Here is a 19,146-nt window from a genome sequence, read left to right on the forward strand (position 1 = left end):
TCCCACATCAGGCTCCCTGCATGGAGCCTGCTTCTCTCTCTGCCTGTGTCTCTGTCTGTCTCTGTGTGTGTGTGTGTGTGTCTCATAAATAAATACATAAAATCTTTAAAAACAAAACAAAATAAAAAGATAACTATAACTTCACCTCAAAAACAAAACTGTCTCTGTCTCTCTCTCTCTCTCTGTGTCTCTCATAAATAAATACATAAAATCTTTAAAAACAAAACAAAATAAAAAGATAACTATAACTTCATCTCAACTATTAGTACTACTATAAAATTACTATTATTTTTTTAAAAAGGTCAATTTTTCTCATTATGAAAGTCTGTGAAAATTTAATGTATATGATGACAAAATTAACACTGCTCCCAGAAACTTACCTTAAATACGGCGTCTGTGCAGGTGCTGTTGTCACGGAAGAGTTGACATTTGGAGGCAGAGATCTCAGTGGACCAATCTGATCTGGTCCGAGGCTGTAACTTTGGGCAACAGTGACTTGGTGAATGCCTTGACCCATATAGTTTCCACCATGTGACGGAACTGGGTATGTCTATTAACCAAAGAGAAAAAACTGACTGATTTCCCAAACATCTATTTAACAACATAGCTAATACTTTAAAAGACTTAAATGAAATAAAACGGTATAGTTCTCTGGTTCTACCAATCTATCTACCCTAGTACAAAAAGGGGAGAACTGCCAAATCACAGTGCCAAATCTATGGAAATTTATGACTTACTTGATTGTTCTTTTATTTTGCAAGAGGCTGAAAGGAAAGGAGGTGGCATATTTTTAAGCAGCAGGCTGGAACCCATCCAGGTTGCCTATTACTCAGTACCGTGCCTGGCCGCAGAGCCACAGGAAACTACCCGCCGTCGCGAAGGGCGGCCCATCACCACTTCAAGTCACCATCTCAATGACGACCTTCTTAACCCCTATCCCAGGATGACTTATTCAACTCCTTCCTAAGAATGACACTTGGAAGAATCAGGGCAGGCTGCAGACCCTCTCTGGCAACATCTCCTTTATCTTCTGCCTTTACAACAAATAGGACAAAAGTAAAGAAGATTTTTAGGTAAAAGGAATGTATCCTCAGGAAATAGCAAAATGGTCTCAGTTTCTTTGGTATTTTATGTGCCTTACCTAATGTTCAAAGTAGCGTCTCCTTTAAGGACAAGATCTACCGTTTGCCTACCAAATACAGCCCTCAACACAATGCACATACTTAAAATCTATCATACAGTAACTATCATCACGCTAGTTTTAAACAAAACTATTTGTAAAGCAAAGAACATGGACATGAAGATTTAGCATGCTGGAAGTGCCAAATCGACTTTAATGCAACTGCCATCACATCGACTCCTTGGCCTACACGTACCAACCCACTGCCAACCGGCTGAGCCTGGGAAGGGACCACTTCTACAATGCAGGGCTCCTGAGTGGCCTTTGCAGATCCAATTCATGGTGTGTTACTCCCAACTTTTTTAGCACAGAATTTTTTTTTCTAATTAGAATAGGATGAATATTTTAAATGCAGTTATGCATGAATAGTATACAGAAGCTATGTGAAGAGTCAGACAGAAAGCTAACTTTTTTAAAACCTGAGTTGTGCTTAGCAGAACACAGTCTGAAAATACACAACACAAAACACAAAAACCTTACAAAGGAATGACAAATAACCCTTTAGAAACACACAAAGAAGCACATATAACATATTTCTTTCAGATAATGGTGGAGACACTTCTATTTTGTTCCCCTTTCACAGTAGGAGCAAACATTCATTGAAAACAGAAGCAATACTGAATAAACTCTGTCTTCTGCACCCAGAAATCCTTTTTACCCTTGAATGTAAGGATTCTTTTCACCACTTTCAAAAGTTCGAGACATGGCATATTTGATAAATGCATCTTGTCTGATGTGACAGTTACCATAGAAACTCTTCTTTTTACTTAACAATTATGTCGTGTCAAGTTATCTAGATTATACACCCACATTCTATCTTTTCTCCTTGGTGTCTCCTTCACACACACTCCTTTACATAGCAGTTCTCATAAATTAACATGAATTTTGTTCATCCAAATTCATTCTGGATTCAGCTGCTAACTGGTTGAAAAGGCTTCAGAATACTGGATGGTGATAAACATAAGTATTCACTTCAGCAGGAAGCACAGACTAGGTGTAAAGCTCCGGGAAAAGAGGCTCTTCATGAATGGCTTATGGACCCGGCACCGACGGGCCTGCATCGTATCCTTGTTGTGCATGAATGTTTAACAATTTAAGTTATGCATCAAAGAAAAAATATAAAGCATGATCTGAGGACAAAAGACATTCATTAACTAGTAAGCCTCTTGCTCATCATGGAGTCAAAGAAATCTTTTTTTTTTTTTTTTTTAATTTTTTAAAATTTATTTATGATAGTCACAGAGAGAGAGGGGGGGGGGCAGAGACACAGGTGGAGGGAGAAGCAGGCTCCATGCACCGGGAGCCTGATGTGGGATTCGATCCCGGGTCTCCAGGATCGCGCCCTGGGCCAAAGGCAGGCGCCAAACCGCTGTGCCACCCAGGGATCCCGAGTCAAAGAAATCTTGACAGAAATTTTAAATGTTAAATCATGCTTGTTGAGCAACAGAAACAGCATCAGTACCTCATTTAGAGGACTTCTGATATGTCAGGCTCTGTCCTAAAAGGACTTGAACTTTTTTATATTTACAAAAGCAAATGACGAGCCAGAACTCCCACCGTATATTTGATGGTCTCTTTGTTCATGTTAAAAATGAAGTAAAATTATTTATAAACTATCAGTATCTAATTTGTCCTGGTGAATGCTTATTAGTTAGCCCATACTTCTTGGACTATCAAAGATGAATTTTATGACTTTACTCATGGACCACAGAAATTTTAATACTAAGCTTTAAAACTTTTTTTTTTTAATTTAAAAACTTTTTTCTAATTTTGAAAAATGTTTTCTTTTTTTCTTTTTTTTTTTTTTTAATGTTTTCAAAAACAGACTCACCTGCATTGGAACCCCAGCTGATGATGGTGGGTAATGTGCCGGAGGATGGAGCTTTGTATAGACTGGATATACTGGTGCTTCATTCACCAACCTGTTATATAGTTCCAGGGCTTCTAAGACTTTTACATTCAATTCAGACAATTCTGAATGCTTCCTGATATAAAAGAAAAGCACTTTAATATTCTTCAATGCTTTTAAGCATGTATTTAGGAACATAAATTACTTTTTAAATTTAGCACATTTTCCATTCATATTTTAAAAGGTTCTTTATACACAATGAAAGAATATTCACCATGGGAAAATGAGAGGAGGAATTCTTTAATTCTCGTAATAACTAGGCTGATAGAACTTCATAACATTAGGGAAAGTCCCTTCCATATCTCATAAAAATGCAATCAATTCATAATTTTGGTACTAGGACAATTCTGTTCCACATGTTATAGGTTTCCGTTGAAAACTCAATTACAAAAGCAAAATAATTTCTCAATTTTGGAAGAGCCCAAGCCTTAATTAAAATCTAAGTGGAAGAAAGTACTCAGGCAAGATCCAAAGCCTGTTTCGAAACACAACAGGACTGAAATAAGAACACAAACAAAATCACACATTTTCATTTGCTTATATACATTAAAGAAGCAAATGGGAAAAATCTAGTAATTATCCTTGAAAATGCAAATAAAAACAGTGTGTATAATAAACTAATCCCTACTGTCTTGTTTGTTGGTTTCTTTTGAGAAGGTGAGTGAAATCAGGTATTTGTTTTGTAAATAACAAATCCAAATAAGAGCATTTTCAAATTTGCCCAAGGAACTCCAGAGCAAACCCTTCTAACTTGATACAAGTTTGTGTGTTCCCCTGGAGAGTAATAAAGAACTCTCATGACAACTGACAAGTTCATATATGAGTTAAATAGCCACCTCATGTTGTACCCACAGCCTGTTTATTAAATGTAGCTCTTTTTATACACATATGGAGAGGCTTAAAAGACAAGCAGCAGCAGAGGCAGATGACCAGACACAGGACTACCAAATAAACGACCTGGACTGAGTCCTATCAAGACTTGTTACCTCTCCTCTATTACAATGTTATGTCTGAAACAATAAGCTGCTATTTCCTCTCTTGCACTTACGACTCTATAAAGCAGGTCAAACTCTGTTTTCAGAGTATCATTTGTAAACCACACAGAAAGCTTCAGAAATTAGTATCCATGATAACCAATGTGTGACTAAGAATTAACCATAGGTATTTGGTCCACATAACCCAGTATAATGTTGAAACACCATGGGAACACAGAAATTACCTTCAAGGATTTAAGACATAACCCCAAAACAATTAAAAAATTTTACTGAATTGTGCCCAAACACTATACTAGCACAAAGAAAATGGAGAAGGGGTAGCACTCTCCTTCAAAGAGATTGCAATCTAATAGGGAGACAAATCTAAGCACAAGGAAAACAGCAAATGATATGAAGTGGCATAAAACTGAATCCAAAATTATGTGAAATAGGTGAGAAAAGAAGAGTTTAGAAAAGGAGACTAATTTGGGTGGTGGTAGACTGAAAAGACTTTATGGACAAGCTGGGACTTAAACTGGCACCTGAGGAAGGATAGATAGGCCCAAGCAAAAAAAGCACGACTAGGTCAGGTCAGTGGGACAGTGTGAATTAAGAGAGGCAAAAGGAGTGAGAAGAATGAAAAGGCAAATCTGATCAAGGTGACAGAAAATGATTTTTGGAGAGCAGTAGCAAGAAGATTAGAATAATCTGGAACAGGGGCACCTGGATGGCTCAGTCGGTTAAGTGTCTAACTCTGGATTTTTGGCTCAGGTCATGATCTCAGGATGGTGAGATCCAGCCTTGCGACAGGCTCACGCTGGCATGGAGCCTGCTTAAGATTCTCTCTCTCCCTCTCCCTTGGCCCCTCCCTAACTCACCCTCTCTCTTAAAAAAAAAAAAAAAAAAAAGGAATAACCTGGATGTTAAGTTCAGACCATGGATCTCTGTTCAATAAACCTATCTAAACTTTTTTTGGTCAATTTACATGTTTTTCCAATATAATTTCTTGGTGTGATAAATGCTACAAATGGTCATTCCAAACAATGACGAATAGAAAATAAATTTAAAATTTCCTTTTCTAATAATAATGTTGCCCATATTAGGAAAAACAAATTGATGATGATCCATTCAAGGGAAAAAATGGTATTTCATTAATTTCTGAATGCTCGACAAGGATAAAGAGTCAATAAAAATTTGTTGAAGAACAGCAAGCATTTTCCAGAACAAGAGCTACATCTGTAGTCAGTGGCCATGGAACAGAAAATGCCAGCTGGCCTATTCAGAAACTGAAATTGAAGAGAGAACTGGCTAACAGGTGAGCTGTGACTCAAAAAATTAACTATGAGAAATGTTCATTCTGGTTTTTAGCTGTGCTAAACCTTTTCCTCTGAAGATACTCTTTTTATCAACAAAAATAAGATTATACTGCCATAGCCTCTACTTTTTTATTACACAATATGGCATCTTTCCATGTCAATAGATATTTATCAATGACCATGCTTTTTATTGTAGAATGTATGGATGTGTAATTTTATTTTAAAAATCAATCTCTCACTGAGAGACATTTTAGTTACTTCTACCCATTTTGTTATAAATCCAATTTTGTTGTTATAAATCATACTGTGAAGAATACTCTAAGAGGTAGATCTTTGCGCATACCTTATATATCTAGTCTGGGCCTGAAATTGATGGGCTGAAGGATATGGGCTACTTTTAAGATCCAGAAAGGTTTATAATTGTCCTCCTACCCACACCTAAGATAATTATGATGTTTCTTTCTAATTGTTTCCAGTTTGATTAGTCACTGGCCATTAACACCCTTGCAGTGAAACCAAAGCTGTAGAGGCATAATGTAGATATTTAATGCTTTCTCCAAAATAAGAATAAAATATAAGGAATTTATAAAAAAAAAAATCACATGGAAGAAGATTATAATCTTTAGTGACTAGAAAAATATCTTGCTGCTACCCTTCTCTGGTAAAGGCAGATAAGAAGTAAAGCAGTTCCTATTCTTCTTGTGCGGTTTTATAGTTCAATAAATGGAATCTAGAAAGGGATGATGTTGGAACCCTAAAGCCTTATCCTCATCTTCCCTTCACTTCTCCCTCTGACTTCAAACACAAAGCTCTGAAGAACCAGAAGAGGCAAAAACAAATGAAAAGCTCACAATGTTGCGTCTATCCTTTAGTGCTGCTATTTCTAAGGAAGAGTAAGACTATGTTAGATAAGGAGATTAAAAGGACAAGAGAAATACAGAAACACAAGGAAGAAAAATGAGGAGAGGTATGTGTATTCGATTTAGCCTCACAAATATAAGGGAAATTTCATTTGAAAGTTTTACAAATACTACTTCTCATCACATAACAAGACCCCAGTTCTCATTCTGTGTTCTGTTCAGTTGTATTCCTCATTCCTCCTTACCCCTCAATTCTAGCCCAAGTAAGCAAATGAAGACTGGCCCCATAAGAGCAAGAGTCCATGATTCTATGTATATTATAATGCTTTGGGGAAAAAAAAAAAAACTGCTACCAAAATAAAAAGTACCAGCTTGCTACTTGTTTGTAAGACTTTTGGAAATTGAGAGACAATTTCAACAGATTGAACAGTTCCACAAAACTCCTTAGTTTAGTTTTGCCAAAAAAACAAGTAATGATAAGAAAACGATAGTTGGGGGCTTGAGTGGCTCAGTTGGTTAAGCATCCGACTCTTGGTTTGGGCTCAGATCATGATCCTGAAGCCATGAGATCAAGCCCCACATCAGGCTCTGTGCTCAGAGCCTGTCCCTCCAGCTCATGTGCTCTCCCTCTGTCTCTGTCAAATAAAAGAAAGAAAACTATACTTGTTATTCTCTGCACAAAGAATCTCACCTATCAATCTCTTCAAGCTTTTCATCTATCATTGGACCCATTTGTTGGCAGATATCTGTAAATATAAAAATACTTTTGAATCTTGAAACTTAAACCAGTTTAAATCAATTTCAACAATTTTTAAGAACAGCAATATACAATACCATGCATAATACAAAGAAAATGATGTTTATGCTAGAGAAAGGACTATAAAAGACCTAATTTTAATGCTATTCAGCACGAATATTATCATCTGTGACCAAAGGCAAAATCAAAAGAGAAATTCCACCATGTTCTCTGAAGTCCTAAGTTTATAACTCTGAAATATGGAGTTATCTAAAAAATCTAGAAAACTATTATCTAAATGAACTTGAGTCACAGTGTATAAAATATATCATTATGTAGATTATATATGAACTTTTTTGTATATTTTTTTATTGGAGTTCGATTTGCCAACATCTAGTATCACACCCAGTGGCCATCCCCCATTAGGTGCCCCCCTCGGTGCCTGTCACCCAGTCACCCCATCCCCCCACCCACCTCCTCTTCCACTACCCCTTGTTTGTTTCCCAGAGTTAGGTGTCTCTCATATGAACATTTTTCAAGTATTTAAGTCACTTTAAAATTAAGTATTTTGTGTATTTCCAAATGTAAGCACTGATAAAATAGTGTAGTATCCTAATATTCATAACCAGAGTTTCTTCTATAAAAAGATTTAAGAATATTTACCCATTTATCAAAGATTTTTCTCTCAAAGGATTTTTAAAAAGGCATAAAAACATTTTTGTAATCGTTTCCAATTTCTTGGGGATTAAAAAGACCTATCAGCATGCATCAAAGGACAACATTTCAAAGTTAACACAGATCATGTATAATTTTGCCCTTTAAAATCAGATACAGGGATCCCTGGGTGGCGCAGCGGTTTGGCGCCTGCCTTTGGCCCAGGGCGCGATCCTGGAGACCCAGGATCGAATCCCACATCGGGTTCCCAGTGCATGGAGCCTGCTTCTCCCTCTGCCTATGTCTCTGCCTCTCTCTCTCTCTCTCTCTCTCTGTGACTATCACAAATAAATAAAAAAAAAATTAAAAATAAAAATTAAAAAAAATCAGATACAACGGACTTAGAAGGAAGAATTTCTAACTTTGACTCAATTAATTTAATACGCTCTTACTCTTGATCCTACCCCTTTTGGACTGCAAATCTCTTCAGCCAGTATCACCAGTGAGCTTACAGAAAAATACAGACTTCCTTCTTAACCAAAACAGGCAGGTTGATAACAACACCTTCCAAGGTAGACATTTACTACTTTATTATACTCGTCTACTTCCCAGCAGAGATCTCCAATTTCTAGAAGCAAAACGCAAGGAAGAAGACATCCGGGACACCACCGGTAGCTAAATACTCAATGGCATTAAATACCTTCTAAATCCAAGAGATCTTGGGAGTCTGGTTTCGCATCTGTTGGATCTATACTCTGGAGTACCTGCAGGGCTCTATCCATCTTATCCTAAAAAAATAAACGGACACTTAGAAACTCAAGAGCTTTCATTTCAATGAACATAAAAATTACTCTTTGCAAGAAGCACTCTCAAGGATAATGGATCTTAAAAGTGTTGACAGTTTAACTATTAAACAAGAGAAAGACTCTACCTACCTCATCTATATACACAGGCTCAGGCTCTGATTTCTTAATTTCCTCCTCCTCCTCCTCAGTTACATCTAACTTGTCCACAGCTGCTATGGAAACAAAGTAAGCTTTAAGTTCCTCAGCATTTACTTTGGTATTTTAATCACTGATATGTAAGTAGCCTGTGATTATCCGTAAGAAGACAAAGGAAACTCTTTAGTCATCACATTCCATAATCAACATGTTATTACTAGGTTCGTTCACTCACACCACAAACATTTATTAGCCCTTACTGTGTGCCAGGCGTTGTTCTAGGCATTGGAAATACGTCAGTCAACAGAGCAGACCACAATCTCTGCCCTGATGGAACTTACCATCTGTGGAACAAGCAAGCAGTATTATGGGAACTGCTATTAAAGGCATTTTCTGAAAAACTTAGTGTTACCACTTGGATGGATACACAAGAGTAGCATGTAATCCAACCAGCCACTTTCAGAGTTAATATACGAGCTCCTTCTACACTGGCCCTGCTATAAAAATGTATTTCCTATATAAACCAAAAAACAATCAATATCATCTTCACAAGGACAAAAAAAATTACTCAATCTCAACCTAATTTTGATAATAGACTTAAAGCAACAGAAAACAAACAAGCTTCTCTTTCATAAAGAGAAGGTTGAAAGACAATTCCTATACATATCCAGAGAGCTATTTAAATCTTCACTGGAGTGTTGCTATAATGTACTATACTTTAATCAAGTAAATTTTGATAAAAATAAAATTACAATAAAAATCTACCTTGCTTCTAATCCAAAAATCTGTTTGCCTTGTAGGCCATGTTAGAGCCTTGAATGAAGACACTGTATCACATCTAAAGAGTAATGTTTCCAATAAAATGTACACCCCTCAAGAAGAAAAATCTCTATTTAACCAAAGGATTTTTACGTCCCAACAGTTAGCCACTTAATTTAAATACCTGGCTTTCAAATAGGTACTAAGGAGCAAAGCTCAACATAACATGAGGATATACTGAGAAGCCAGAATATTGTCTACTTTTTAAAACCACAGCTCAATCTCTCCAGCCTGTGCCAGGGTGAAATTTCTACATAGGATCCCCTGAGCATGGTCTTACAGAGATATTAAAAACAGCATCTCCAATTTTCACAACTACTTAGAGAGTCAGGCTAAAAGAATAAAAAATGTAACTACTGGCAAAGTACTCTGTCTTTAAATAAGTCTTTACATCTCTCGAGTTTACTTTAACTGAATGCCATCACCCCACTCATACAATGACGGCATTACACACAATGCACAGAGCTTTCATAATTTAAGTTTATTCTCTAAAACTGATAATACAGACTAGCACCTGCATGTGAGTCAGTATAAATACACCTAGGAGCAGACTGGCTGACTTTAGAATCCCTGGGTGGCGCAGTGGTTCGGCGCTTGCCTTTGGTCCAGGGCGCGATCCTGGAGACCCAGGATCGAATCCCACATCAGGCTCCTGGCGCATGGAGCCTGCTTCTCCCTCTGCCTATGTCTCTGCCTCTCTCTCTCTCTGTGACTATCATAAATAAATAATAAAAATAAAAAATAAAAATAAAAAAGTATAGAATCATGGCTCTATCACCTACTAGCCACATAAACCCTCAGCCTCAGTTTCCTTATCTGTAAAATGGGATAACAAAAGTACCTATCTCACAGAGTTGTGAGGATCAAATGAAATAGTACAAGCTAAGGATGTTGTACAATACCTGATAAAAGAGTACTCAAACACCACCAAGCTACATTATTTCTGATCTTGAGCATCGTAATACTATTAGCTGTTCTTTACACTCAGCAACCCCCACCTTTCTGCCTGCATAACAAATGGAAGCTTCCTCTGCATGGTTGACAGCAGATGTGAAATAGGAAACCACTGTCTTAATTAGACTGCTTTATTATTGCTTCAAGTTCCCCAGGATCAGATCAAGGTGAGGAAAAATCTAAAATTTGGGAGTACTCCTAACCCTTGTAATCACACTTGGCACTTGTCACCAGCCCCCACCTGCCACCTACTCCCTTTGATACTGTGGTTCAGTGATGAATAAAACCAATATTCTTTATACTGAACAGACACAAATTAAATCATAATTAAATATCTGCCTGGTCATTACAGACCAACAAAAGATTGTTTTATGCCTTATGTGAATTATGTACATTAATTCTCAAAGAATTTAAAATAAAATGATAAAAAAATTATTGGAATTGACCTGGAATAAGTTAACCCCTTAATTTGGTAAGAAGTTAAACTATACTGTCTACAAATAATTTAAAACAGAGTTAAATGCCAATCTACTTTATATTCAAAACTGAACCAGGGCACCTGACCGGCTCAGTCGGTAGAACACATGACTCGTGATCTCAGGGTCATGAGTCTGAGACCCATTTTGGGCGTAGAAATTACTTTAAAAACAACATCAAGGGCAGCCCCGGTGGCAGAGCAGTTTAGCGCCGCCTGCAGCCCAGGGCGTGATCCTGGAGACCTGGGATAGAGTCCCACGTCGGGCTCCCTGCATGGGGCCTGCTTCTCCCTCTGCCTGTGTCTCTGCCTGTGTCTCTGCCTCTCTCTCTCTTTGTCTCTATGAATGAATAAATAAAATCTTTAAAAAATAATAAAAAATAAAAAATAAATAAAAACAACATCAAAAACAAAACTGAATAAAATTCAAGTGTAAAAAACATTTTTTTAAAAAAGATTTTATTTATTTATGAGAGACACAGAGAGAGAGGCAGAGACACAGGCAGGGGGAGAAGCCCTGCTCCTGACCCTGCTCTCCCTCCGGACAGGAGCCCGATGTCGGACTCGATCCCGGGACCCCGGGGTTATGCCCTGAGCCAAAGGCAGATATTCAACCGCTGAGTCCCCCAGGCGTCCCTGTAAAAAACTTTAATAGATTTAATCTTCTCTAAAATTTAACTTACCTGCCTCAGACTCTATGTTTAAATTAGTTGTTACAAAATTAGATGGGAAGAGTCCTATTCCTCTGTGATTTTCTCCTTTCCACCAATTGGCATCACTGAAAATACAGTACAAAAATGTCATTTGTTCCTCTACATTTTAGTACATTAACGGGAAGAGGAATTAAAATAAAAATTAAATTTAGCCTACTCTGAAAATAATAGTTCATATCCAACTGTACTTAAAAGCAGTTCTTAAACTTAATGAAAGATACAGAAAAGCATAAATAAAGTCAACATCCACATTCCCATATTTAAATGTAGAACCAATTAACAAGCAGTCATATCTGACTTTTACTTATTTATTTGACAGAGAGAGAGAAAGAGAGGGAGAGAGAGCACAAACATGGGGAGTGGCAGGCAGAGGGAGAGGGAGAAGCAGACTCCTTGCTGAGCAGAGAGCACGACATGGGGCTCAATCCCAGGACCTTGGGATCAAGCCCCGAGCTGAAGGTAAACGCTTAACTGATTGAGCCACTCAGGTGCCCCTTGATGCTGGGCTTAAAAAAGAAAATTACAGGCAACGATGAAGTCCCCTTTACCAAAACCCAAGTTTGAATCCTACATCCAAACCTACCAAACCACCACATACAGTTGGTACGAACCCTTCCTGCAAGTATAGTTTTTATTTGTTTACATATACCTATAGCAAAGTCTACAGATACAGTAATCATTATAGACTTTTACATTTTATATGTTAATACTTTCATATCTTGTTTATCCCTTTTAAAGGATCCCATTATCCAAATACAGCATATGTGATTTATCCATCCCCAGATGGATGAACACTTAAATATTTCCAGTCTTTTACCTTACATAGATTGGGGTAATGGTCATTCTCAATTCTAGGGTAGACAAGCAACAATTCTTTAGGCTTATTCACAGACATGGACTTGCTGGGCCTCAGGATACAAATATTTTCCATTTTATCAACTATTGCCAAGTAGTCTCTTAAGAGGTCGTGACGATGCACCATCCTCCTGTCCTCAGCAGCACGTGAAAAGGTCATTTTCCCTCAGACGTGTTAACTGTCCACGCAGCACTTGATGTCAGACAGGAGAGAAATCCTATCTCAGGGCTCTGTTCATCTGTGCTTCCCGAGCATCCACAGGTTTTGCTGGCCATTCAGACGGCCTCTTCTGTTAACTGCTTATTCATGTTTTCTGTTCATTTTTCTTTTTCCATTGGACTATTTATCTCTTTTCATGGATCTGTAGGAGTTCTTTATATATCCTGGACAGCAACTGTTTGTCTGAATTATGCAAATACCTTCTCTCAAACTGTCACTTGTCTTTTAACATATGTTTACGGTTTCTTTTACTGCATAGTGTTTTTTGTTCCATGTAATCAAATTTAGCAATCTTTTATGGTTTATAGTTTCCTTAAAAGAAATCTTTCTCTATCCTTGAACTCCCAAATCTGTTTTCCAATACATTTAATAGTTTTAGGTTTTCTTTCTTATCTTTCCCCCATGTTAACGTCTTTTTTTTTTTTTAAGATTTATTTATTTGGAGGAGAGAGAGAAAGCATGTGTGTGTGAGCAGAGGGAGGGGCAAAGGGAGAGGTGGAATCTCAAGTGGACTCCGAGCTGAGTGTGGAGCTCAACATGGGGCTTGATCTCATGATCCTGAGATCACTAGCTAAGCAGAAACCAAGAGGTGGAGGCTTAAGCAACTGAGCCACCCAGGTGTCCCACCCCATGTTTAAGTCTTTAATTCATCTCGAATGAAACCATATATATGTGAACCTGAATCAAAATTTTATTAGTACTGTATAAAGAGGCAGTCATTTCAGCAAAAATTTATTGAATAATACATCATTTTTTCTACTGATTTACGATATCCTATCTTTCAAGCAGCAGGCTGCTATCTGTTCATGAGCAGATGGATCTAGATTCCATTCTGTTGAACAGTCCATATATTTATTTACTACAGCTTGTTAATATGCCTTGATACTTGGCAGGTAAAAGTACCCTCTCTTGCATACCTGCATATTTCCATATTAATGTTAAAATTAAAATGCTTTCAAGTTCTCTGAAAAAAAGTCCTGTTGGGATTTTAATTAGAAGTACACTGAATTTATGCATTAATATGGGGAAAATGAAATCTTTACAACATTAAAGTTTTCTTTACCATGAACGTGGTATCTCTGTGTATAATTATATAAATAAACATATCGTAGGGGAGCCTGGGTGGCACAGCTGGTTGAGCATCTGACTCTTGGTTTCAGCTCAAGGTCCTGGTCATGATCTCAGGGTCTTGGGATGGAGCCCTGCATTGGGCTCCATGCTCAGCACAGAGTCCACTTGGCCTTCTCTCTCCCTCTCTGTCTACCCCTCCTGCTCGTGCTCTCTCAAATCAATCAATCAATCTTAAGAAGATAAAATAAACATATTATATATACTTATATTTCTTTATGTCTTTCAAAGAATTTTATGACTTTATCCATTAAGTACTTAAATATATTTATTAGGTTATTTAACTCTAGATCATAAATCATTTATAATCTTCATTGAGTATGGCAATCTTTTACCCACTGATTTTTATGTTTTTAGACGGTATCTAAAAACCCTGATGAAGTCTTACCAATTTTAGTAGTTTGTCCATTGATTCTGTTGGCCTTTCTATATGGACAACCATATAGAATCTAGAAAATAATTTGGTCTATGCCTTTCCAAAAATTTGACTTATTGAGCATACATTCCTAAAAAATGAAACTGTAGGATGAATGAACTTCTGGGACTCTGAAATGTCATTTCATTTAAAAAGTACCACAAAGATGTGAGCTACATCTCACTCAAATTCTTAAAACTTGAAAATAACTGATATATTGACAATTCTAATATAAAGATATCTAATATGTATCTAATATATTGGGGGCTCAGTTGGTTAAGCAACTACCTCCCACTCAGGGCATGATCTCGGGGTCCTAGGATCAAGCCCTACATTGGGATCCCCCCTCACTCATGTTCTCTTTTGCTAGCTCTGCTCTCACTCTCAAAAATAATCTTAAAAAAATTGTATCTAATATGTCATGTCTGCTGATATATATATAAAGTAAGAAATTCTCTTCCACACATGCTTTTTAAAATTATACTTTCCATTTTAAAAAGGACAGCTGAACTCAGAGGAATTTTTACAAAAAAAAAAAAAAAAACAGAAAACCCAAACCTGTGAAATGGACACGTGTATTCTATTTGAACTTATGAACAATTTTATGTGTAGCCTTCTCTAGTGGCCCTATTAATATAGGATAAATCCCTTCCAGCCACTACTGCAAACTTCCTGATAAAGCATAAAAGTAGGCAAAACAAATGCCATGTCAAAGCATGATGACTCCTTCCTAGCCCTAATCCAGCTCTAAGTACTCTCCACTGACAATCAGTTGATTCTTTGGAATGTTAGTGATACAAAATAATATTTAATTTTAAATTTCTAAATTAAGGTATTTCAGCATTGTAATTTTTTTTTAATTTTTTTTTAATTTATTTATAATAGTCACATAGAGAGAGAGAGAGAGAGAGAGAGAGAGAGGCAGAGACACAGGCAGAGGGAGAAGCAGGCTCCATGCACCGGAAGCCTGATGTGGGATTCGATCCCGGGTCTCCAGGATCGTGCCCCGGGCCAAAGGCAGGCGCCAAACCGCTGCGCCACCCAGGGATCCCCTCAGCATTGTAATTTTATAAAAACTGATAATTCAATTTAGAGCTTTTTGTATTAAGCAAAATAAATCACAGCTGAGTGAAAATGATAAAAACAGAAACTTTATTACCAATGAATTGATTATACAGCTAACACTTATGAAAGCCTACCAAAGAGGCAACAAGTGACATCAGATTAAGCAAGAAGTTACAAAGCTAATGGGAGACAGTTTCTGTTCTCAAGAACAAAAATCTAGCATGGTATTTTCAACCATCTTGTACTAACTACGTTACCTTGCTAAAAAGCAGGACTGTGAGATTTTTCTCCTTCCCCCTTCTTCCTTCCCAAGGAAGTGCTGAACCTCTTCAGAATCAACTCATATAGCAGGAGAGACATATGTAGAGAAGTGACTGCAGTACAGCATGAGAAATGCTATTATGTTCAAGGAGTTACAGCAGGACAGAGAAAGAACTAACTATTGGAAACTAATGGCAGAGAGTAAAGGCTTCTCAGAAGATGTAAAATCTACACAGGTTTGAAGATTAAACAGGCATTTGCTAGGAGGAAAAAGAAATTAGGGATATGGAAATATAAATGACATCTGTTCTGTTGCCATTATGAATAAAAAAGAAAATAAAAATATAAAGAAACAGACAACTTTGCACACTAACAAAAAACTAAGTTATCCTGGCTCATTTGAAGTCTCAAAATAAACAAACACCTGAGTTCTCCTTTAGGCTATTGGCTTCTCAGCTAAAACCACTCACTTGCTGACTTTTGTTTTGCTTTTTAAGATTTACTTATTTATTTGAGAGAGAGAATCCCAAGCAGACTCTCCACTAAGTGTGGAGCCAGGTGCAGGGCTCTATAGCACAACCGACGACCTTAGCCAAATTCACAAGCTGGAGGCTTAACCGACTGAGCCACCCAGGCACTCGTTTGCTGACTTCCGTAATGACAATGGCTAAAGATAACTGATGCCCTATTTATGGATATGATAATCATGTGAAAAAAAACCACAAACATACAAATAGTAAACCTAGAAATCTTGGCAATATTGTAGAGGGTCATTTCCTTAAAATATCTGTTTTTTAATTAAGGGAGCCAATCATCCTAAAGCCTGGGCTCCCTTGCAAATCTTCCTTACAAGTAAAGTTCCTTTCTTTTCTAAACATGTCTGCCTCTTTTGACAGGTGTTTCCAGAAAGAAAGAACCAAATGTACAACGCCACAGAGGGTCTAATCACAACATAGCATTTTTGGAACTTTAGGAATTCTACTTGATTATTTGAAATAGTACGTAACAAACAAGGAATGGTGAGATAAATCTAAAAATGTAGAAAGTTAATAGCTTTTTTCTTTTTTTGGTATATTCTGTTAATAAGAAATGTGCACCTTTTCTATTAGTTCAGTGTTTCTTAAGCCAAAGTCCAAAAATGATGTATCTTCACAGGACTTCAAATTCTATACATGAAAAATTTAACACTGTGCTTTCATTTCCACAGCAATATAAAAACAATGAATATAATCATATTCTGGATCATCTAGATGACCACCTTTTAACTGAAGATTGTCATTTCACTTTAGGAGTCAAGTTTGCATTTATGCTTAAAAATCCTGCCAGTGATACACTATCACCCTGAACGACAACATTTAACCTATGGGTGTGTTAATGGACATGTCTATGGCAAATTTAAGATTGGGGTATCCTACCATTAAAATGACAGCAATCAGCGTACATATTCCATCATATTCATGTTGGATTCTCTTAGAAGTTATATAGAAAAAAATTTCTCAACTTACAGTATTCTCAACTGAAAATAATTTTATATACATCTAAATTATTAAATGACTTTGAGCTTAATTAAACATGTGTAGGGGGGATCCCTGGGTGGCTCAGCAGTTTAGTGCCTGCCTTTGGCCCAGGACGCAATCCTGGAGTCCCGGATCGAGTCCCGCATAGGGCTCCCGGCATGGAGCCTGCTTCTCCCCCTGCCTGTGTCGCTGCCTCTCTCTCTCGCTCTCTCTTTCTATGTCTATCATAATATATAAAATCTAAAAAAAATAAAATTAAATTTAAAAAAACGTGTGAAAAGACACATGCAGCACAGCAACATAACGACTGTAATAGGAGCATAATGCCACATGAACTCCAAATGATGTGAAGGTATACACTCTATGAAAGACAACAGGAAAAAAAAGAAAAAGTCAGAGAATTCAGTTAATTACAGCACAGGGTAGTACAGGCCTGTTGATAAGTGACAAAGTACCTGTGTCATTAATCAGTAATCTATTTACCTTGTAAGTAGCAATTTTTCTTAAAAGACTTGCTTATTTGAAAGAGAAAGAGAGCACGTACACATGCATGAGTGGGAGGGGCAGAGGGAGAGGAATCTGAAGCATACTGTGCACTAACAATGGATCCTGCCTCAGGACTGGATCTCATGACTCGGAGATCATAACCTGAGCTGAAATCAAGTCAGTTGCTCAACCAACTGCACCACCTAGACACCCCAAATAGCAATTTATTTTAGAATATTTTCTCACTATATAAAATACTCAAAATTTGAATCTTAGAGCAAAAACTACTTATTTTGTAGTTTAGTCTCTACTGTTTTATAAATTCAATATTCTAGTTGAGTAACCTCGTGGCGCAATGGTAGCCCTTCTGACTCCAATATTCTAGTTGTATAAAAATATGTGAACTATAAACCTAGGTTCTTTTGTAAATATTCTAACTAAAATTACACTAAGAACCCTGACATTTCAGAATGTCAGTGTTCAGAGCCCAGGCTATGCCTGCCCCTTAATATTTATTTACTATCTGGACACCTGGGGGCTCAGCGGTTGGGCATCTGCCTCCAGCTCAGGGTGTGACCCTGGGGTCCCAGGATCGAGTCCCACATCGGGCTCCCTGCATGGAGCCTGCTTCTCCGTCTGCCTGTGTCTCTGCCTCTCTCTGTTTGTCTCTCATAAATAAATATTTTTTAAAATTAAAACATTTTTCAAAAATTACTATCATTCAGGGATGTGTTCTACTCTGAATAATTATTTTTAAAAAATTAAAGAAAAAAATGATTATTTTCTTGATTGCCTAAGAGACCTTCTTTTTTCCTATTCTCAATTTCTTGTAAAACTTTCCCTAACCAAAACCAAGGTTCACCTGAAATGAACCCTCACCAATTAAGTCTTCTTTCCCAGATGCTTGCACTTGGTACAAATCTGGTCTCTTCTGGACCCAATATTACCTCTTTCATGGCATTCACAATCTTCATTCCATACAAACATCTATATAGAAATCGTAACCTCCTTTAGTCTAGATTTTGTAAGACAGAACTGTGTTCTCATTCATTTTTTTTATACAAACAGAGCCTATTACATAACGTTTTTCAATAACTACTGCGGGAAAGTAAAGCCATTTTGTGTATCTACTCATTTAAAAATGCACTAGACTAATATATTCTTACTAAGTTATTTATAACAGATACTGAATGCATCTGCAATCTCTGTTCACAGCAACAAGCTGCTAGATGTCACCCTTGCTAAATTTCATCAACTTCTTTAAAAAAGCAAAGTAAAAAACAGAATTAGGCCCAACTGAGACAGATCTATCCTTTTTTTAAAAGTTGAAAATGTAGTTGACATACAATACTATATTAGCTTCCGATGTACAATAGATCTATTCTTTACTATAACTTTAAATGATAGAGAATTTGTGAGGGAGAGTACAGTAGCAGGCTAGAACTAGGGAAGAGCTGAGCACAGCTTTTGGCTGCTTTTATCAAAGATAACATAGCTGGGGTGCCTGGGTGACTTAGCCAGTCAAGCATCAACTTAGTTTCAGCTCAGGTCATGATCCCTGGCTTGTGAACTCAAGCTCTGCATCAGGCTCTGAGCTGGGCATGGAATCTACTTGAGATTCTCTCTCTCCCTCTCCCTCTGCCCTCCTATCCCTCTCTCACCCTCTTC

The 19,146-nt window shown here is 37.2% G+C and overlaps 1 protein-coding gene across 2 annotated transcripts in view; it reads right to left on the minus strand.

The window, feature by feature from the left end:
• STAM2 (signal transducing adaptor molecule 2) overlaps nucleotides 1–19,146 on the minus strand; it is a 46,086-nt gene that overhangs the window by 5,066 nt on the left and 21,874 nt on the right. The window contains exons 8-13 of one of the 2 annotated variants that reach the window (XM_041739640.1): nucleotides 11,502–11,596; nucleotides 8,565–8,647; nucleotides 8,330–8,417; nucleotides 6,931–6,985; nucleotides 3,012–3,165; nucleotides 381–550 (exon numbers count right to left, since the gene is read on the minus strand). In XM_041739640.1, coding sequence (XP_041595574.1) covers nucleotides 381–550; nucleotides 3,012–3,165; nucleotides 6,931–6,985; nucleotides 8,330–8,417; nucleotides 8,565–8,647; nucleotides 11,502–11,596 — 645 coding nt within the window. The remainder of the gene's footprint in view (nucleotides 1–380; nucleotides 551–3,011; nucleotides 3,166–6,930; nucleotides 6,986–8,329; nucleotides 8,418–8,564; nucleotides 8,648–11,501; nucleotides 11,597–19,146) is intronic. The other variant, XM_041739639.1, reaches the window with a different exon arrangement.

Source organism: Vulpes lagopus, chromosome 24 (genome assembly GCF_018345385.1).
Source record: "Vulpes lagopus strain Blue_001 chromosome 24, ASM1834538v1, whole genome shotgun sequence".
Taxonomy (NCBI): domain Eukaryota; kingdom Metazoa; phylum Chordata; class Mammalia; order Carnivora; family Canidae; genus Vulpes; species Vulpes lagopus.